Genomic DNA, 20,461 nt, shown 5'->3' on the forward strand with positions numbered 1-20,461 from the left:
AGGCTAAGTCAGCTTCTTTTACAAAATAAATAATTGGGGAACAAATATTAAGTGGTACCTTGTTCTCTTGGTACTTGGTTGTAAGAGAAAGTAGCCAAATTACAGGCTTAGTTATGCAACATCAAGGTCTGTATCACGTAGCTCCTATAGTTCATTAGAACGCTTGATTCTACTCAGGCTGTTTATAGAAGTTTATCCTAGAGGAATAGGCACAAACCGTGGGTAAGCTGCTTGGTTTAATTGTTTTAGCACTTGAAAAAAAAAATGTACAGTAGTTTGAACACTCAGTCTTTGCAAGCCTCCACTGAGGTCCAAGGTTTCATTCATACGTACAAAATTAGTTTACAAATTTTTTGGCAATTTCATCTTAGTAACCCGTTTTATCCTATTGCCATTGTCCCAACCGTTGAAAAAGTTTACAATAATTTACATAGAAATATTTTCAAAGTGCTTAAGAATAGTGATTGTTTTCTGGGATATTTACAGATGGCCTATACAATGTATGTACAGGTGGTCTACACTATAGCACAAGTGTCATTGCTGGAATATGGCTTTCTAGGGAAAGTGCATATTTGGCCAGATGTGGCAATACTGTCTAGAAGTTCAAGGGTTAGATACTTGGTAACCACATCCAAAGCTGAAGTAGAATGTGGGCAGGGATATTTACAAAAGTCATATAAAAACGGTCAAGTAGACAAGCTTGATCCATGTAAAGATATCTTGATGTTCTTCCAGACTGGAGGAAGAAAGACTTCAGGTGTTGGCTCGGTTACCATTCCGAAGTGGGGGGAGGGTATTGGTCTAGACCTCAAAGGTCAAGACTCGTCTCAGAAGTCAAGCTAGATCATCATCTGTGCTTACAACTGATATCTGTGGAAGAGAAAGAGTACAGAATGAGCTTGGTGGTCACTCACTGGTAGTAACTCCAGTCTCTGAAATGGACCTTGCTTTTGGGCTGGTCTTTCAGAGACCAAAGGGGCATCCAAGGAAGTCAGATCTCAAAAAAGTATTGAGTTGTGTCCTTGATGCATTTTAACTTGAATCCATTGGTATCTACTTGGTAGACAGAGAAAACAGTGGAACTGATGCTGCCATTCTACTTAATGATCTTAAGTAGAATAGGGAAAAGACACATGTGTGCCATCAATTGACCACCATTCTTTGTTTTGCCCAAGAGCTTGAGAGAGGGAGTGCTGAGTACTTGTTTGGTTCACACTCTTCCTTAAGTGAAGGCCAAATACTCCAGTTGCATTTCAACTGAAGAACAAGCAGCTGACTCTACTGCTGAAAGGAAGCTAGCTATAGTAGGTGGGATAGGCCACTTCCAAGCATTTGGTATTGGTGGCTAAACGAATCTCGCTTAATAGACTGACTTTAAGCCAACTCCCCTTTATAGGACGTGCTAATTTTTAAGTGTCCAGTAGACAGCGGCCTTAACAGTTCAAATAGGAGCCACTTGGTTCATATAAGTTGGTACATACATTTTCCATAACCAAGAAATATCTCCAATAGTACAGTGATGACCTTAGATCGACTTACTTGCTCTATATGGGGCAGATGCTTAGCAACTGACTGGCATGTGTTCTAACAGGCTAGACTGTCTACTCTCTGGGTGGTAGATGTATTTGGTGGCTCTGTGATCCCAATGGCTCTTTCCAGCCCAAGCAGCCATAGCTTGAGTCAGCCGTCTCCTTTCCAGAAAGTCCTACAGCAAGCCATGGTGTATGAAGACACAAAGCTGACTTACTGCTGGGTACGTGTGTCCAACAGAAGCACTGTGTCTGCCAATGTCTATTGACAAGTCCTCTTCGGTAGTCTTCAAGTACACAGGATTGTCAAAGTTCATGCTTTTCATGTTCTTGTGCTGCCAATTCCGCCACATCAAATAGCCACCCACCGCTGCCATTGCCAAGAGCACTGAAAAAAGTGAGAAGGTGACTAGGCAGCCTCTAGTCTCAAAACGTCCAAAAAAAAGGGTCATGTTCAGGGATCGGTGATAGGTGACATGAATACAAATTTTAGGTTTTAGGAAGTTGGCATGGCTAAATCTTGGAAGATAAATGGGTCAGGAGCTTGAGACAAGTTCAGACCAGCGGTTAAGTGTCACTCCCTGGACTGGTGCTAAGCTCCACACAGCCATGTGGGCGAGTGTGGAGTCCTGGGCCCCTTCCTGGGCCAAGTGAATTAAAATTGCACAAGTTTCTGGAGGGCTTTCCAAGTGTTCCCCCAGGCGTGTTAGCTAGGCTTGGAATCCAGTATTTGAGGATAAAGTGACCCTTTTAGCCCACTGCTTTAGAATCCTCATGCCCAAAAATTGCTCTAGAAGTTCTTTCCCCGGAGTTTAATGATTCTTAACCATTTTTAATTTACCCTGTACAAGTCCTCCAACTCCTCAGGAAGGCAATAAAGTATCTGTATGTCACCCCTGTGTGACGCATCATCTACATTTCACAGAGGGGAATAGACCTGTGTTCTTTACCTAAAGGGACGGGTTTTGAAAGGGGAAGAGCCAGACTAACAACTGTGGAGGAGAGAGCAATCAGCACCATTCATGGAATAGCTGAGAATTTACCACTGCGAGTCACTGTGCTAAGTATACCATCAAAGAGAAAGGTACGGACTCCGTGTGCCGTGCTGGGGACAGAGTGAATGTGGTCAATGTCACGAGTACTGTGACCATGGGAGAGGGGTCTCTAGATGGATGAGAAATGTCCATCTGGTGGGTGGTGAACAAATTCATCAGACCCAGATACGTAGGGATTGTACTTACAGAGAGGAAGGATGGCCCAGGCGGCAGAAGTGCCTTTTGGAGGAACAGTGACCTCCGTTACCGCTGTGGTCACATTGATCCCTACAGGAGAATAAAAGGAATCGGTTTAGATGGACCTGAATTCAGACTTAGAAATGTATCCATCTGGCGGAGCATCTCATACCCGGTGCTCATTACTGATGTTTAGTATCTACTGCTGTGTATACCAGGAGCAACTGGTCTACAAGTATTTGAGAGGCACGTGCTAGAACAGCTATTTCACTAACAGTTTGCTAATAGAAATCTTAATAAGTCAGAACAGGCTAAGAATTGCAGGCTCTAAGTCTTTGGAGTTCAAACGCATGTTACCAATCAGGGCAGAATGAGTAGTTACAGGCTGCATTAATTACATAAGCAATAAATACAGGGAGTGTGGCTGTTAGTTGAGATTCACAGTTGGCAGTACTGGCCCAGTACCTCCAGGAGCTAGTCCACTAGTTGGCGAACTTTCTATTGTGTTGAGACCCTTTGTCTCTCTGTAAGTCACAGTAGTTGCAGTACCTGAATTACAAAGACCAAGAACCTGGTTAATGCCAAGGTTCCAGAGTGGCTAGCTGTTTCGTCCAGATAAATCATGAGAATGGTTACTTAACGCCACGGGAGACAGACAAATCACTGCTGAGCTAAAGTTGCACAGCCAAGGCTGAAAGAAAGTCTTCATGCAAAACCAAAGACACGTAAGACTTGGGACGGAACAGTCAGCATTTGGAATTTGACAATTCAAGAAGATGCACAGCCACACTTACCCCTGTCAGCACCGTCCTGGAAGTTACAAGAAACGCTCTCAAAACCAGATTAGCAAACGTACTATTCTTACTGTCAGATTGCCTTGCAATGACTTTCTTAGTAAACTGACCTAATCTCTGCAGGGACTCCTTAGTAAGCTAATAAAAGCCTCACACTGCGAATTCCTGGCTCACAAGAAGTGACTTTAATTTGCCACGCAATGAAAAGCTAAGGACAAAAGATGAAAGTCAAGTTTAAATGTGAGTAGGAGATGGCATCGCCCACTGTGGCCGTAAGGGTTCCTGTAATGATGGCCCCTTGGGAGGAAAATATTAAGACTCGGTTTAGTTATCTGCAAGTTGGCTAGCTCAGTGCTGTTACGGGCCTCACTGGTACAAATCAGTATAGTCACAATTACTCTTGAGTCAGCTACAGACTCGCCTGATGCTGACGTGAGTTAGAAGTCAGTTCTGAAGTACAGACATGAAACCCTGGCGTGCAAGTAGCAGATACATACCCAAATCTATTCCAAGAATCAGTTAGAACAGAATTCTTTGAAAACCCAGGCTGATTTTATGGCTAGTGTCTTATTCTGTTGCCTACTGTTGCATCCCGTTGGTGGTTGTAAAGGAAAAAGCCTTACTGTGGCACTCCCGGCCGTTTTCCTCTAGATTGTACCCATTGGGACAGGAACAGGTGTACTTTGGAGAGTGATCGTTAATTTGTGGTGCTGGCAGGCACAGGTATTCACATCCTCCGTTCTCCATGTCTTCTTCACACCAATTTTTACCTATTGAGAAATAAAAGTCCTTTAAAACAGGTATTCTGGTGCCTACTATACAGGGAGCCCTGTTCTAGATGCTGAAGACATGAGCCCTTGTCCCCAAGGAGATGAAACTTGTCTATCTGTCAAGCCTTGGAGCTCAACCAGTACAGTGAAGAAAAAATATAAGGGTACACGAAGCATGCTCTAAGGATACCACAGATCCAAAGAAACTTGTTGGAAGTCCCATAAGGATTATGCCTTGAACAGGTGGGTGGTGAGGGAGCAGGCAGGGGAAGGAGGTACCCACTACTGGTCCAAAGCTTATAGTGAAGACTCAAGGGAAGGAGATTAGCATGTTCTCCTTTGTCTTTGCTTTGCCTTGCTCCCACAAAGTGGAAGGAGCCCAGCTACAGGGAGGTTTAAGGCTTTCTGTTACATAGAACCAGTCAAGTATTTTGAGCAGGAGATAGTATGAACAGATGTGGTTGAGGATCTACATAGAAGATGTGTCATGATGGGGAGGCAGAGAAAGCTTCTGGAATAAAGCTACTTTTGATGACAGTACAATCATCTTAGTGTAAGAGATTGACGGCCAAAAGTTATGGAAAGCCTGAAATAAAAGACTGAACGCTGAGGGTTGGAAGGGAACACATGAGTTGAAGTTCTACAGCTCTCGAGGAAGTCAGAAGTTTTAAAAAAAACATCAGCTTTGAAGTGTTTGAAGTGAGGGGAAGGAAGGGAAATTTTCCATTGTAGACCAAGTTGAGTTGCTAAAGAGTTACCGCTACCCAAGCAGGTACTACGTCATGCTGCTGTCCTTACAGTGGCCTTGCCGGGCCGTGCTCATCCACATTACCTGATGGCTGTACAAGTTCGTGATAGACAATGATGTCTTGGGCATCATTAAGGTTGTTAACGAGAGTGGCCAGCTCTGATCCAGTGAATTTATTGGCCCCATAGACTGCTTCATTTTCCCCATCGATCCAGTAGACACGATCCTAAAACAGAACACCCAAACAAGCATGTGTACCTGGGATTAACACAAGTCATTATCTGAAGTCATCATCATTTACTTGCAATTTAATGGACCAAATTTATTGAACACTGGTCTGGGACACTGGATGTCCCAGACTATAAAAGATGCAAGTTGAGGTTTCTTAAAGTGCCGTAAGAAATCAGCATAGAATTTGTCCCATGTTGTAAGTGTCCAACCCCCTCTTCCCGCGTGCCTGTTCTTTCTCCCCTAGGACGCTACAGTAACTCAGAGGTACACACTTAGACACGAGGCACACATCTCACCTCAAATATCGTTAGTGCGAGAGGATGAGCTAGGAACTCCAGAGACTTGAGGACAATCCTACGATCTTGGCCATTCAAGTCCACGCTGGACAACATGTGCAGCTTGGAGTCGAGCCAATAGAGACGGCTCTTTATAAGGTCTGGGGAAGAAAAGAATTGTCAAGGCATGATAAGCTGTCACGGCTCTGGCTTCCATTGAAAATATCCAAAAAGTCCAACATTCTACACTCATGGGTTCCTTCTCCAGCCCAGTTTCATAAGGGGGTCCCACAAACCTTGTGAAGCAGCTGGCAGAATCTGTACACATATTCATTCTGGGAGACTAAGGGAGTGCCTGAGGTTCTCCGGGGAGCTGCCTTGAGAAATGTTACATTATATAGAAGTATTAAGCTAGCGTGTTGTTCTGCCCCTACAGGATGAGAGTTTCCAAGGCCCAAGGTCAGGCTTCCCTGAATTCCTGTCACCTGTTGGGTCCAAATGGACATAAAAGCTAGCGGTGGTGCAGCAAGTAATTTGCTAAGTCCACTGTCCCACTTGAATTGCTCAGTTACTCTCTTCCAAAAGTCCTGCTACGAAGGGAACCATAGAGAAGTGTCTGCCATAGTGCAGAATAAACTGTAGAGAGAAGCGAAAACTGCAGAATTGGCGGTCAAGGAAGGAAGAACATACGTACCAAGGGTAATTCCATTAGGCCATTGGATGTCCACTGTCACCAGAGGCCGTCTATCAAATCCATTCATGCCCGCTTTTTCTATTTTAGCGGGTTCTCCCCAGTCTGACCAGTAAACAAAGCTGGCAAGAGTTAAATGAGATAAGCCTCAGCGGTGTGGAAGGCATAAACTCGTAGTTTGCAACACACATTTAAAGAATGAATAGGAAACTCGAGAGACGATCAGTGACAATTCAGGATCTAAATTATGTTCTGGGGAAACAAAAGTGAACACTGAGAAATCTACAAGCTCATTATGGACTATATTAATCTATATAAGTGTGGCACTTATATTTCAACCCCAAGTCACAGGTTAGGTCTTTCTTTTCCAAAAGGCCAATTCTTTCAGAGGACCCAAAAACAAATACATGCTAAGTTTTAGGGTAGGGGCTGGCTGATTATGTTCTAGTGAGGATTCATGGGGGTCAACAGTGGGTACTACAGGCTCAGTCAACTTCCCCAGCTGCTTCCCTATATTATTTAGTGGCAATTTAGGGAGATGTCTCCGTGAAGTGTTGCTAGACAGGTCCATTTATTTCCCCCGGACTCTCAGACAACTTGGACATGTAGATGAAAGCTTTGAGGTATTGTGGTTACCACAATCCCCCGACTCGTGCTGGTACTTGGGTTTGCTCATTGGGAGCTAACGTAACAAAGAATTCAGACAAAAATTAAAAATCACTCGGAAAGAAGGTGGGTGGCCACAAGGGCTCAGGTACAGCTTTTGGTGCATGTCACAGCAGACCTGTTGTTTCATTCATGTCAAGCAGCGGTCATACAGCCAGGGAGGGCCTGTGGTACAGTCCACCATGGCATCGCCGACATCTTGAACTGGATAATTGTTTGTTGTGGGGAGCTGAGTCTACGGCCACACCACCCTGAACGTGCCCCACCTCGTCTGTTGTGGAGAGCTGATAAGTCTTGGGATTTCAGTACTATTTCAGCCACGGGGATAGCTCCTGGCATACACCGATAGCATCCAAAAGGCTGTAAGATGAAAAGCAGACTACAAACCCAGACAGTGGGTCCACAGCTATGGAGGCAGGCTCCCGCAAGTCAGAGTTAAACAGGAACTTCCTCTTGGCTCCATCTAGGGTAGCTACTGAAATAGTCTTAGAAGCCGCATCCGTCCAGTAGATGGTCTTGTACACCCAATCAACAGCAATGGCTGCAGGATTATAGACATTGTCGATCATTTTAACATGTCTACCAACCTTGTCATCAATTGAGGCACTGAAACAGAATAGGTCACAAGAAATTTAAGAGTTTGACACCATCAGAGCCTGGAGAATGGACTTTCTGTTTACAAAATGGTCAACAGCTTTGTTCAGAAGAAACTCTAGTAACACCACAGCTCACCACTCAGATTATTTCACTATGCCTCTTACTGGTCCTACACAATACTGTCCATTATTTAGTTGCTGTTACGTATTCGATATGCAAGAATGACCCATTTCTAAGTGAAGCTATTTGTTTCAGGAACCATCGTCTGCGTTTCCATAGTTGCGGTTAAGAAAAAGCTGTCACTACCATTTCTAGCTTATAGCAGCTATGAACGCTTGTCAGAGAGAAAGGGGTGAAAATAGGAAAAGTTAAGATGTGCTTTGTGACAATCCTATAGCTATAGCCACCTTGTACTTGACAGATGATTTAGTTTCTAAGGAGGAACTGATAGTCATATAATAGTTGGAGAATCAATCAGCGTTCAGATTTAAGAGTCCCAGCTCATTAGATACCAGATTGGAGCTACAAATTCCTCCAAACCTTCCCAAAGACCAAGTGACAAGGACTTGATGTCGAGACACCATGCACAGAACTGAAGTTACCTGAAGATGGCCTTTTGGCTTAGATCAGCCCAGAACAGCTTCTGAGCAGCGATATCCACATCCAGAGCCACTGTGTTTCTTAGCTGTTCAACTAGTTGGATATATTCTTTCCTCTCCAAGCCAATCTTCCGGATGTCTCTTCGATTAGTGAAGATCAGACTTGGTTCTTTGCCTGCGAGAGAGGAGTCAGGTTTATTTGGTTTTGCTGTAAGAAGGCAAGGTCCTTCTGAGTCAGCTCCTCCTGGAGGAGGAGCACTTGTAAAGTAAGGGCAATGCTAAACACCTGAGGAATATTCTTGCTGCACTCCGTGTTCCCTGGGACTGCAAGTACTTCCCACCATCGAAAACGGTCATCCTGGGTCACAGCACTCAATGGCAGGGTGGCTGATGGGTAAGTTACTTACTGGGATTGCGCTCAAGTCTGGGAAGCAGAGAGTAAGCAAACCTGGGAGGTGTTCATGGTGTCGGACGCAAAAGAAACTGACTAAGGCAGGTGTCTGGGGAAACGATAGTCTGTTTAACCTATGATACTGCATTGTGAGTCAGTAGCATGGTTCCCAAGTACAGATAGTCCCCAACTTAGGACTTTTTAACCTTACGATGGTACAAAAGGGGTTTGCATTCTGTAGAAACCACACTTTGAATTCAGAGTTTGGATCTTTTCTCGGGGCCAGGGATAGGTGCCACCAACCTCTCTTGGGATGTTTTCTCATGATACTGCGCAGGAGCTCCGGGTCAGCCCCGCGATTACACACGAGTGACCAACTGATCCACCAATGCCCATCTGTACCCATAAAACCATTCTGCTTCTCACTTTGAGTACAGTACTCAATACGTGACAGGAGCTACTCGACACTTGATGATAATACAGGCTTTGTGTTAGATGATGTTGCCTAACAATAAGCTAATGTAAGCGTTCTGAGCACATTTACGGTGGGCTTGGCGAAGCCACGCGACGTGGCAGGTTAGGTATGTTAAATGCATTTTCGACTTGGGATATTTTCAGCCTACAATGGGTTTATTGGATTGTGACGTCATCGTAAGTCAAGGAAGAGCTGCACTGTTTTAATTCCATATTGAGTTGACTCTTGGAGTCACTGGCTGTAGCTTTCGTAAGCACTTACTCCTAAGGTACCAGAGCAACACGAACCCAAGTCCATTTACCTACTGCCTTGCACACGCCAGTGGCAAGATCCATCTGATATCCTCGACTACATTCACACTTGTAACCGCCTTTTAGGTTGATACAAATTTGGCTGCAGATTCCCGGGTTTTGGCATTCATCAATGTCTAGGAGGGAAATTAGAATCAGTCTTGCTGTGCCTAGATGATACAGAGATACACAGTCTTTTCCAAGCCCCCCCCGCCCCACCGCCACCCCCCCGACCCCGGCCAGGGCTCAGGCTCCCTCCCTGACTCACCTCCACAGATTTTCTTATCTATCAGTTCAAACCCAGCTGCACAGTCACACGCGTACCCTATAACAAGGTCCTTGCAGATGTGAGAACAGCCACCGTTATTAACCAGGCATTCGTTGACATCTGAAATAAAAAGGGACTAGAGTTACTCAGCACCTTACTCCAAATTGGTGTCTGCCCTGATGAATATTCAACCTTGGGGCTTTTTGTGATAAGGTATCTGGTTAGTCGGGCCCAACGCAAGATTTTCCTCCTCAGATCTAATCTGTCTTCAAGGTATGCATCTCGGAGGGTTTCGGGGGGGATAGAAAACCCGTCTCCTTGGCAAGTTACTAGTTGGCTAAGTATAATTAGTCAATTGCCCCATTGTTGATCTGTCATTTATAAGGAGGTAAGACTGTGTACCAGTTTGTCACTGCTTCGACTTCTAAGGCATAAAAATGCCACTCTGGAGCCCAACAACTGAAGTCGGTTCACCACAAGTGGCTCAAGCAGGCACTGTACGGGTCTGTGTGGCATCATTAACTGTGGGCCAGGTCACTGACCTTCCCCACCCTGTACTCAGGCCGCCGGGGTCCACTTACGACATTCTTTGAGGGGCTCGTCACTCCAGTCCCTGCAGTCCTGCTCCTGGTTACATACTTTACCGATATCTATGCATTCCCCGCTTCTGCACTTGAACTTGCCAGGGCCCAAGCACTGATTGACTACAGAGAGAAACACAAAAGTGAGATTCCATGGTGGGGCCGCTCAGAGCAATCCTGCGACTCACCCCCAGGACGCGAGACCCTTACCGTTTTTGCAGTTGACTTCATCAGAGCCGTCCACGCAGTCTCGGATACCATTGCACTGCCTGCTGCCGTGGATGCAGCTTCCGTCCTCACACTCAAACTGGTCAGGGCGGCAGGTTCGCGAAGCTGCAGGGCGGGGGGAGGCAAGACCACGGGATGGTCAGCCAAGCCGTCCCAGCCGCGGCATGGAGGGGGAGGGGGAGGAGGGACTAGGCCCTACTGATAAGAAGCCTACGTACGACAGTTGACCTCGTCGCTGCCGTCTTTGCAGTCGGGGTCCCCGTCACACCGCCACTTCTTGTGGATGCACTCGCCCGAGCCGCACTGGGTCTCGCTGGCGGGGCACTTGGTGTGCATCCGCGGCTGGCGGCCGCACTGCTCCAGGGACTCGTCGGACTGGTCGGAGCAGTCGGCGTCGTCGTCACACACCCAGCTGAGGGGGATGCACGAGGACGTGCTGCACTGGAACTCGTGGGCGCCGCACGTCGGGGGCGCGCAGTCCAGCTCGTCGCTGCCGTCGCTGCAGTCGTCCTGGCCGTTGCACACGAAATTCCTGGAGACGCAGCGGCCGCTGGAGCACGTGAACTCATCGGGGCCACACGTGATGTTGCCTGCGGAGAGACCGCGGGCTCCGCTGAGCACGTGTCCCGCGCGTGCTTTCCAGACTCTGGTCCCACAGTGTAGCATGTGGGATCTCAGATCACGAGCCCTAGCTTTCCAGCGTCACTAAAAAGCTAACGTGGATCTCTATCAATATCCAAATTCGTGGAGTATCTAGCAAGCCGTCCGGGTATGTACAAGAGGCAGGGACTCTTGAATAAGAACAGAAATAAAGGACCAAGAAAAGAGTTGAAGACTCTTAAGTCAACTGGAGAGGAGAACCACAATCTATCGGTAACTTAAAGCGACGGATAACTTGAACGAGAAAGGGGCAGTTCACTTTGAAAGGCAAAGACTCAGTTATCTCTCACTGAATAGACCAAGGATTGGATGGTTAGCTAAAACTATTGTGTACCAGGTAACAGGCAAGACACTCGTAATAAGCATTAGGACACTGTCACCAAAAAGAAGTCATCATGTTACACTACCATGCATGGTGCCTTCTCTGCTGGTCCTTCAAATGAGGATCCGGAATCACGGGTCTTAAATATTTTCAAGTGTTAGAAAGTCATTGCTAGGGCTAGAATCTCAACCTAGCAGCCCGCTAGGCTGATAACGATAAGCCAGGCAGACTAGCCAGTTTGTGTTTGGATTCAGATTCCTGCCGAATGAATCAAGGTCACAGTTTGGTGGTAATTAGGGTAGAAACCACGACTCTCTTGGGAAGCAAAGTCTAGATTAAAGAGGGAAACTCTGGGCAGCTCCCGGGCTTACCAAGCCATAAAAGCTCCATTCTAAGATTGAACACCAAAACTCACTGGACTAGGTGCGGTGATATTGACCTTGGAAGTCGACTTGTACACACGCAAGATGGACGTTTCGACTGCAAACACCCTCAGCTCACTTAGTCTGCTGCATCAGGAGGCCCGTGCCCGTCAGACCTGGGAGGTGCAGCTTTCTGGGCCCTATAAAAGGGCGGTAGCTTGAAAGAGTGCTCAGAGCAGTGTTTGTTCAACCTAGGTATTTTCCCAGGGCCTGGCCTGAGACATGCGGCACTTTATTACACATTTTCCAGGAACAGACACGTGAAAGCATAGGAAACCGAGCTCGTTTTTACAGGCAGGGACTGTGAGAAGAGACAAAAGTACCATCGGTGGGATGGAGTTTTCTTTGGGCACGTGCTGGCAAGATGTGAACGAACGTTTGTACACCAAGTTACCCTTGGGAAAGGTCGAGCTAGAATCTAGCGTGGGCGTGGGGGGCTATGAAAGGCTTGTGTGATGTTCACGTAATTTATTCCAATCAGCAGACCCACCGGAGACCGAGGAATAAGCTTTCTGGCCCTAGTCCCCTCCTCGTTTCATCGAGCCCCAGTGAGGAAGGCCCACGACTTCCTGTCCTGACGGAGACTGGAGCCCGCCGCACGATTCTGTGGCTTCACTGAGCTGCTTCTAAACGCTAGTGCCCTGAATGACTTACCTGCTTCTCGCTATCTGCCTAGAAGAAACCCCGAAGCAAGCCGTGGTCAGTTACCATGGGAACGTGTGGCCGAGTTTCAGGGCAGTGAGGAAAGCCAAGGAGTCGAGCAGAGAGTGAGATCACGGAAAAGCGCGTCAACGGAGCTGTTCTCTTCACGCTCCGGGGAGCTTCCCTGCCCACCCTTGAGAAAAGGGGTCTCTGGGATACAAGCCACTCCACACTGGTCTTCTTACCACAGTTCTCTTCATCTTCTCCACTGTCACAATCGTGTTCACCATCACATCTCCAGGACACGGGGATACACTGAGTGGAGCGGGCGCCACAGCTGATTTCATTAATGCGGCACGTTCTCATATCTGTTGACGATATACAGTCTCAAAAGAGCCTCCAAACTCATCAGGGCAAAGCTGCTGTTCCTGTGCTGCCTGTGAGTGGTCACACCTGCACCTCAGCGGCCTGGCCGGCGGATGCGATCGGACCTACCGTGGCGGAAGCCCGGGGCGGCTCGGGAGCCCTGCCAACCTGTGCCACCTGGCAGTGCACCTGAGAGCCTGGACCGTGTTACTCCTTCAAGGTTCCATGGCGCGCTCAGTCCTGGCTTTTGTTTCACTTGGCATGGTTAGGCTTACTGGCCGGCCTGCTCCTTGACCTTTTTTTTTTTTTTTTTTTTTTTTATATCGGATATCAGATAAGGTCACCCGATGCCAACTTCATTAAAGGCTGGAAGGTCTAACACCTGTGAAGTCTTCCTTTGACTAGATTCCTTTATAGGCTTCTTCACAACCTACTTTAGACTGGCAAAACGGGACGGCTCCTGAAGGTTGACCTCAGCGGGCCATCCTCAGGGCCACGTCTTTGTGGAACCTGTCTTGACCTGTGGGGACTTACCTGCCTTGACCAATGTTCTGATCCCTCCCCTTATTTCTTGCCTAGAAAACTGAGATGGACACATTTAGCTTCCTTTCTGCTTCACTGTGTTTTGTAAATCCTATTCCAGACCTAAACTTCGCTCCTATTGGGACTGAGTGTTCAGTGCTTTCACAGGTCTCTCCTGCTTTGAAATGAACGCCAAGACATGCTTCACCACGACAGTCAAAGGATCCCAATTTATCTGTCCCAAATCCTCCTCTTCTGTGACGTCACAGACCATTTCCTGAATATCAGCCTAAGGACACAGACCTTTGAATACCTATGAGGTTTCTCTTATTTAAGAACAAGCTGTAAGCTTTACCCTACTTCAATAACCTTAGGTAACACGTTTGTTAAAAATCACGATGTCCCCCTAGGGGCGCCTGGGTGGCGCAGTCGGTTAAGCGTCCGACTTCAGCCAGGTCGCGATCTCGCGGTCCGCGAGTTCGAGCCCCGCGTCGGGCTCTGGGCTGATGGCTCAGAGCCTGGAGCCTGTTTCCGATTCTGTGTCTCCCTCTCTCTCTGCCCCTCCCCCGTTCATGCTCTGTCTCTCTCTGTCCCAAAAATAAATAAACGTTGAAAAAAAAAAAAAAATCACGATGTCCCCCTATATTTAGCCACCTTACCCCATCAGTAATTGATTTTTTTTTTTCCCAATCGCCTAAGCTGCGCATCTAAAAGCTTATCCTTGGCGCAAGTGGTCCCTCATATAGCTCAGCTTCCAGGACCACAGTACAATCTGCTTGGAGTCCTGATTACCAAACATTTGCAATCTATGCACCTAGTCAAGGAGTTCTTCATCAAATCTGCTGGCTTCCGTCGTAAATATTCAATAGTGAAGCTACCCAAGAGGACGTGAGTCTTGTTAGACTAGGGAGAACATTCTTTAAAGGACACGGATCGACTGTTCGTGACTCGACTGACCTTGGAGTCAAAGGGCCTACACATCACGGTCGGCAAAGGGAAACTACAACCAAGTTTCAGATGAAACCATACTTGGAGCTCTGAGACACAAACCAGCCTGGAAACGTTAAGGTCCAAAGCAGTCACTCACGGCACTGTTCGGGGCTTTCGTCAGAGCCGTCTTCACAATCTGGATCTCCGTCACACTGCCACCGGCTGGGGACACATTGGCCATTGTTGCAAACAAAGTCCGACTCGGCACATGTCTTCTTCACTACAAAAGTGTATTTGCAGGGTTAAAGTCGAAGTCACCCAAGAGCTTATATTCCCATGGGGGGTAAAAATGAATGCTGGTACGCTGGCTTCTAACAATAAGGCTGAGTCAATTGGCTCTCAACTGACAGTATCCAGGAGAACACTAGAAAAACCTATTTTTACTTTTCCAGAGGAGAAAGGGGCCCACTTGAGAGAGCTGGGGGGGACAGAAGTCATGGTAAGGTTGCTCATTCCCTGACAGCTCAGGGATACCTCCTAATGAACTTCTTGCAAGTTTCATATTGTTGAGTGTAAGTCATAGTTTCATGCTTTTATGCATTTCTTCCAAGCCATTCAAATAACCTCCTAAGGTTTAAAAGCCAAACATTCCATCCTATGACTGGATCACAGTACACTTGTTCTAGGGGCTTCTCTAAACAGCCCACGGGTTTAGTGTAGAGCTGGGACACGCTTCAGGACTGAATACTGTCACTCCTACAGGTCTGTTGGGGTGGAGGAACCCGCCCAGTAAGAAACAGAAAAAGCTTAAACACGAGGACAAAAGAAGTCACATTTAGAGTCCTAGAGACAGACTAACATCGACTGACTGAAAGTCACCGAAGCCGCTGTGGAAGCTACCAGTCTCTCTGAGGCCTACAGTGAAAGTCGCCTATAACAAGGTATCACGTGTCTGTGAATTCCTACTAGGGCAGGACTTTTCTCCTAGAATTTTGGTGACTCAGGTTGTTGTCCAAATAAGGAAAATCTCAGGAGGAAGGGGACACTGTTAAATACCAGGAAGGTAAGCATAAACCTGGACTCTCTTAAACCAGCCGGGTGGCTTGGTCACCTTCTCCACAAGGGAGTCAGAAAGAGGAATCTCAGTAAGCAGCCGCACAGGGTGTTCTAGGCTCATCCTTCCCAGGCTATGTTGTTGTTCTCTCACGTGCCTGTACTCTCTACCTAAATTTCCAGTTTAAGATCTTCTCGAACGAATATTCTGTACTGGTAAATCAGCATAAACCCCATTAATTTGCTTAAAACTTGAAAGGGACTGCTTCAGGTCCAGGGTTTGAGCTACATACAACTTGCAGGGTGTAGGGGACGCTAAAGTACAGGGCCGCTCTCGTTTCGCCTCAGACGCCGGGCGGCAGGGGAAACCGTGACTACGGTCAGTTCCGAGAACTCACATTGTGGTGATGAATCATGATGATCTGAAAAGGATTATTCATCTCCTTGAATTGTGTAGCCAAGGAAACAAGAAAAGCCACATTGGCTCTTGGATTCGCACCTGTTTGTGAAATCCCTGAAATACTCAAACCCCAGTATTAATGGTGAAGGCCATATCCAGGGCCCGTGTGCTCCCGCGCATGTAGGAAGGTGCTAGAACATCCATAGAGCTGCTTGCTGCAATTCAACCTGTGATGGTCCTCAGGAAGAGGAGGCAGGAAATGGCTTGAAGGAGACCACACTGGTTTGAAGACAGATTAAAATGGTATAGGGATGGGCAAGAGGAGAGACTCTTGCAAAGTGTGACGGCAAAATATAAACAGGGACAGACAAATTGCTTGAGTTTGTCTCTCTCCATTCTGAACACAGTCTGGGAGGGTCAAGAAAGGCTGTTGGAATGGGACCTGAAGAGGTGGATAGAGATTCAGGTGTGCCACCGGGAAGGAGGGCTACCTGTTTCCTCCTCGGAGAGCTAAAGTTACTGATTAATCAGATCAGCCCAACACTCATAAAACAATGAGTTACTGAGACCCACGGAAGCACCTGGCTTCTGGAGTCTCCCCTTCAACTGACTGAAAATGCTGGTCGACACGCTGGAAAGAAACAGCCCTGCTGAAATTGCAACCAAGTTCAGCATCAAGAGGCTGGATAGGAAGAATACTACAAGGCTTTCTGAGTTTGAAGCATTTCTGCTGCCTTTTTCTTCCAGGGAGGAAGATCTCAAAACAAGCATTCAGAGCTTCCCTGGGCAGGGCTCCCATGTTCCTTCTCTACCTTCAGAACCACGAGGCAGAGACCAATTCTGGCCAAGGATATATTTAATTTTTACCACCTCATGTGATTGTGAGTGATAACTACATCTACCTCCTCAGATCTTCTCAATCTTCCTGCTGTGTGTCTGGAAGTTACTGAGGTGGAGACTATTTTTAGGAAAAGCCAGTGGTGACCCCTAAGAGGCCCCAGGTTAGGTGCCACCAAGTTAGATGGTAAAAGGAGGCTTCTGGAAAGAACAATGAAAGACAAAGAACAATGGGTCTTGCCAAATATACATTTGGGAATGCAGGAAGAATTGTTACTTTCCAAAAGAAGAGTTGCCAAGAGTGAGTCCTTGCAGGGAGATACTTCGTGAAGGATTTATATCACCTACGTAACCTAGCAGTGGCAAGAACTCCATGTCTTGTAGGATAGACTAAAATCCCAGTTTTAGGGTGTAAATAGGGGCATATTGATGCCAGGAAGACTCTTGGTCCTGAGTATGGAGATGAGTTTCTTCCCTGAGACTAGAAAGGACTTTCTGTTGTTTCCAAATGAGCTGCTAGTCCCTATTTCGATGTACAAACACCTCTGCTATTGCTCGGCGAGCTCAAGCATAAGATCGTCTGCCATGATGCTTAGGCTGTGCCATTTTTGTAATGATGCATGAAAAAGCAGAGAAAGGCATAACGAGATGGCAATTGATGCAATCTACATTTGGCTTCTATTTTTCTTGTGTGTTTCTAATTTGTACAGCGGACATGTGTATATAACATCTTTTAAGAGGCAAATGACAGTGTTGTCCCCGGCATTCGTACACAACATCGTTTCAGGATTTTTACACCACAGAACAAAGGGATCAAAAAGCAAACTGGGGCATATATTCAGGGTACCTCCGTGCCACCTTGATATGTATTTCTCAGCTGTGGTGGCTCAACACGAGGGTACACAGATTGCATAGGGGCATTTCTCACAATGATCTTTGGATAGATGCTGATCAATGCCTATGATGGTATATCCCCTCTTTCCTGGGGAAAGACGGTCTTCCACTCTGCTTAACGCTTTAGAATTACCAGCTGTGGTAGGCAGAGAATTAAAAAAAAAAAATCCTTATCTGATCTATGATCTTCACTGGCCTGTATTTTCTATGCCAGGAGTTTATTAACCTTATAAAACCTTAGGGGATTTCTTCCTGCTCGTGGCTTGCTTTATTTTCAGGGGTGGGGATCAGAGCCATTTGAGAATTAAATAAAAGGAAGTCTGTTCCAAGCAAGCTTCTGTCTGTCTCTGCTTCAGGTCCTGGGGTCCCCTCTCCTTGCTTCCTCTACCACATGTTTGCCTGATCTACAAACAGGTCCTGTCATTTGAAAGCACCTCCACTTGATCTTCCACGTCCCACACTCAGGTTGATAGCCCCATGTCAAACATTCAACTATATTCCTCTAGACCAGGACGTATAGACTCTTTGGAGTTTTTATATATTTTTAATATATAAAATATATTAAATATACTTAAATACTTTTATTATATTTGATATTATATATTTAAGTATTTAACATATATGATATATATGAAATATATATTGAATATATTTATATTTATTAACTAAAAATAAAAAAATGTATTAAAATATATAATTTTTAATATATCTTTTAAAATGTTAATTTATTTTGAGAGGGAGAGAGAGTGCATGAGCAGGAGAGGTGCAGAGAGAATTCCAAGCAAGCTCCGTGCTGTCAGCGCAGAGCCTGATGCGGGGCTCGAACTCATGAACCTCAAGATGATGACCTGAGTTGAGATTAAGAGCCGGATTCTTTTTTTTTTTTTTTTTAGTGATTGATTGATTTATTTATTTATTTATTTATTTATTTATTTATTTTTCAATATATGAAATTTATTGTCAAATTGGTTTCCATACAACACCCAGTGCTCATCCCAACAGGTGCCCTCCTCAATACCCATCACCCACCCTCCCCTCCCTCCCACCCCCCATCAACCCTCAGTTTGTTCTCAGTTTTTAACAGTCTCTTATGCTTTGGCTAAGAGCTGGATTCTTAACTGAGCCCCTCAGGCACCCTATTTATTTATTTATTTATCTATTTATTTATCACTCAATCAATCTATTTCAGGGCAATTCTTAGCCATGGATCATAGTTTCCGAACCTCAATACATTTAGAAAGAGTGTCACGGTAAATGCATGTGTCCTCGTGGGGAGGCCAGTGATGCCGTCAGGCTCTTTACTTACCACAGTTCTTTTCATCGCTGCCGTCAGCACAGTCTTCGTCCCCATCACATTTCCACAACAACGTGATACAGCGGCCATTTGTGCACTGGAATTGGGATGGTTCACATTTGGCTTTTCTTCCTAAAATCAGGAGGGAGCGCTTAGCTAAGCTGGGATACAAGTGTGGTAATTCAGACATGCAAGTTACCCCAAAACCTGTGGATAGGGTCCTTCTTGGAGGGGCAGCTGCAGACTCGGCAGGTAGAACATTCTAGGGGCCAGGGTGGGGTGGGCACTGGAGCAACGACTGACTGCGACTGAGTTCTTAGCTGGGCACATGCCATCTGGGGAAGACTAGATTTCCCAGCCTGTCTTGCAGTGAGGCATAGCCATGGATGGGGCTAAGGTCTGGCTACTGGAATATCAACAGAAATAGTAAATAGGACTTTTGGGAACTGTCCTCGAAGGGACAGGGATCCCATTTTCCTGCCCATTTTTCCTTTCTGGCTCGTGAAAAGTTGCCCCGGTGTCTGCAGTAGTGATCCTGGGCTAATGGAGCCAGACCAAGAAAGAAGGAACCTGGGTTGTCCAGAAAACACGGGGAGTGGGGTTGGGCTTCACCTGCCTCTAGCTTTGTTTTCCCTCCTTTAATTCATTCATGTAGCTATAATCACACAGCCAAATCCTAATCCATTAATAGCATTTCTTGGCCATATTCTATACTGTGATTCACAGAGGATGCCCCTTATTACAAGCAGACTAAGGGAGATTTAGAAGGGGTAGCACGGAGGGGACAGAATAGAGGTTTACTACATGGCTCTTCATCTTAGGATTTGAGGTCTAATTAGAAAAAGACAAGCTTACAAAATGGCTCAAGGACAAAGATCAAGAAGGTACAGTTGAGAGGTGAAGAGATCCTTTTTAGTGATGGGGGTGGGGAAGGGCGGGTAGAACCACAGACCTGGGGTCTATTTCTCTGAATCTCCATTTTCTGATGGGTATTTACTTCACACAGTGGTATACACTCATACTTGTAAGTAGAGCGTCTTTTTTTTTTTTTTTTGCCTGGCATGGGACAGCTAGCATTCAGGTGTTTCCTACCATTATCATGTCTGTCCTTCTGGAGGATGCGATTTCTTCGAGCTCAAAGGCAAGGATCTGGTTGCTTAATGCAAGTATATACTGCAAAGAGGCGAGAAGACGAGAGGTTCCCTGTGGCTCGTACAGATTACTTAGGGAGGCCTTCCAGGCAGAAAGCCCTCCGATGCCCTGCCACCTTTCAGTATCTGCAGCTGTGGCGTTGCTGGCCTGAGAGCAGATGGGACAGTGCCAAGCACAGACTAGAACTCTTGTGCTGAGTACACAATACTCTCCTTGGCCTCCCTGCGTTCAGCTCCTCCCCACTGTCCGGGGGCATTCTAGACCCGTGTGGCTAATTCCCTAGCGGACACGAATTTTGGTCCAAGTCAGCTTTGCCCTATGAATGTACATTCTTAGCTACTAAATGTATCGGTAGCTGTATGGGCCATTCTGTTGTCAAGGGTCTAGCTAAGCGGGGCCCCAGCTACAAAGCAGTGTGGTTTGATGGCATTCCCTACCTGTGTTTCATACTATGTGTTCATTCCACAAGTAGGTTATTGGGGGTAAGGTGTCAGGGATCCAGAACGGTAGGTGTTGGGGTGCCTGGGTGGCTCAGTCTGTTAAGCACCCGACTTTGGCTCAGGTCACAGTCTCAGGATTCGTGGGTTCGAGCCCCGCGTCGG

At 46.4% G+C, this 20,461-nt stretch overlaps 1 protein-coding gene across 6 annotated transcripts in view; it reads right to left on the reverse strand.

The window, feature by feature from the left end:
- Positions 1-218: 218 nt before the first annotated feature.
- The window catches only part of VLDLR (very low density lipoprotein receptor), a 33,929-nt gene continuing 13,686 nt past the window's right edge, over positions 219-20,461 (reverse strand). Inside the window, exons 3-20 of one of the 6 annotated variants that reach the window (XM_043566203.1) lie at positions 18,720-18,839; positions 14,387-14,509; positions 12,657-12,779; positions 10,584-10,955; positions 10,348-10,470; positions 10,138-10,260; positions 9,557-9,676; positions 9,300-9,425; positions 8,136-8,307; positions 7,324-7,542; positions 6,274-6,392; positions 5,601-5,740; positions 5,158-5,299; positions 4,179-4,325; positions 3,227-3,310; positions 2,771-2,851; positions 1,748-1,917; positions 219-870 (exon numbers count right to left, since the gene is read on the reverse strand). In XM_043566203.1, coding sequence (XP_043422138.1) covers positions 835-870; positions 1,748-1,917; positions 2,771-2,851; positions 3,227-3,310; positions 4,179-4,325; positions 5,158-5,299; positions 5,601-5,740; positions 6,274-6,392; positions 7,324-7,542; positions 8,136-8,307; positions 9,300-9,425; positions 9,557-9,676; positions 10,138-10,260; positions 10,348-10,470; positions 10,584-10,955; positions 12,657-12,779; positions 14,387-14,509; positions 18,720-18,839 — 2,540 coding nt within the window. In that variant the 3' untranslated portion in view covers positions 219-834. The remainder of the gene's footprint in view (positions 871-1,747; positions 1,918-2,770; positions 2,852-3,226; positions 3,311-4,178; positions 4,326-5,157; positions 5,300-5,600; positions 5,741-6,273; positions 6,393-7,323; positions 7,543-8,135; positions 8,308-9,299; positions 9,426-9,556; positions 9,677-10,137; positions 10,261-10,347; positions 10,471-10,583; positions 10,956-12,656; positions 12,780-14,386; positions 14,510-18,719; positions 18,840-20,461) is intronic. The other 5 variants (XM_043566205.1, XM_043566204.1, XM_043566206.1 and 2 more) reach the window with 5 other exon arrangements.

The sequence above is a fragment of the Prionailurus bengalensis genome, chromosome D4, assembly GCF_016509475.1.
Source record: "Prionailurus bengalensis isolate Pbe53 chromosome D4, Fcat_Pben_1.1_paternal_pri, whole genome shotgun sequence".
Classification (NCBI taxonomy): Eukaryota; Metazoa; Chordata; class Mammalia; order Carnivora; family Felidae; genus Prionailurus; species Prionailurus bengalensis.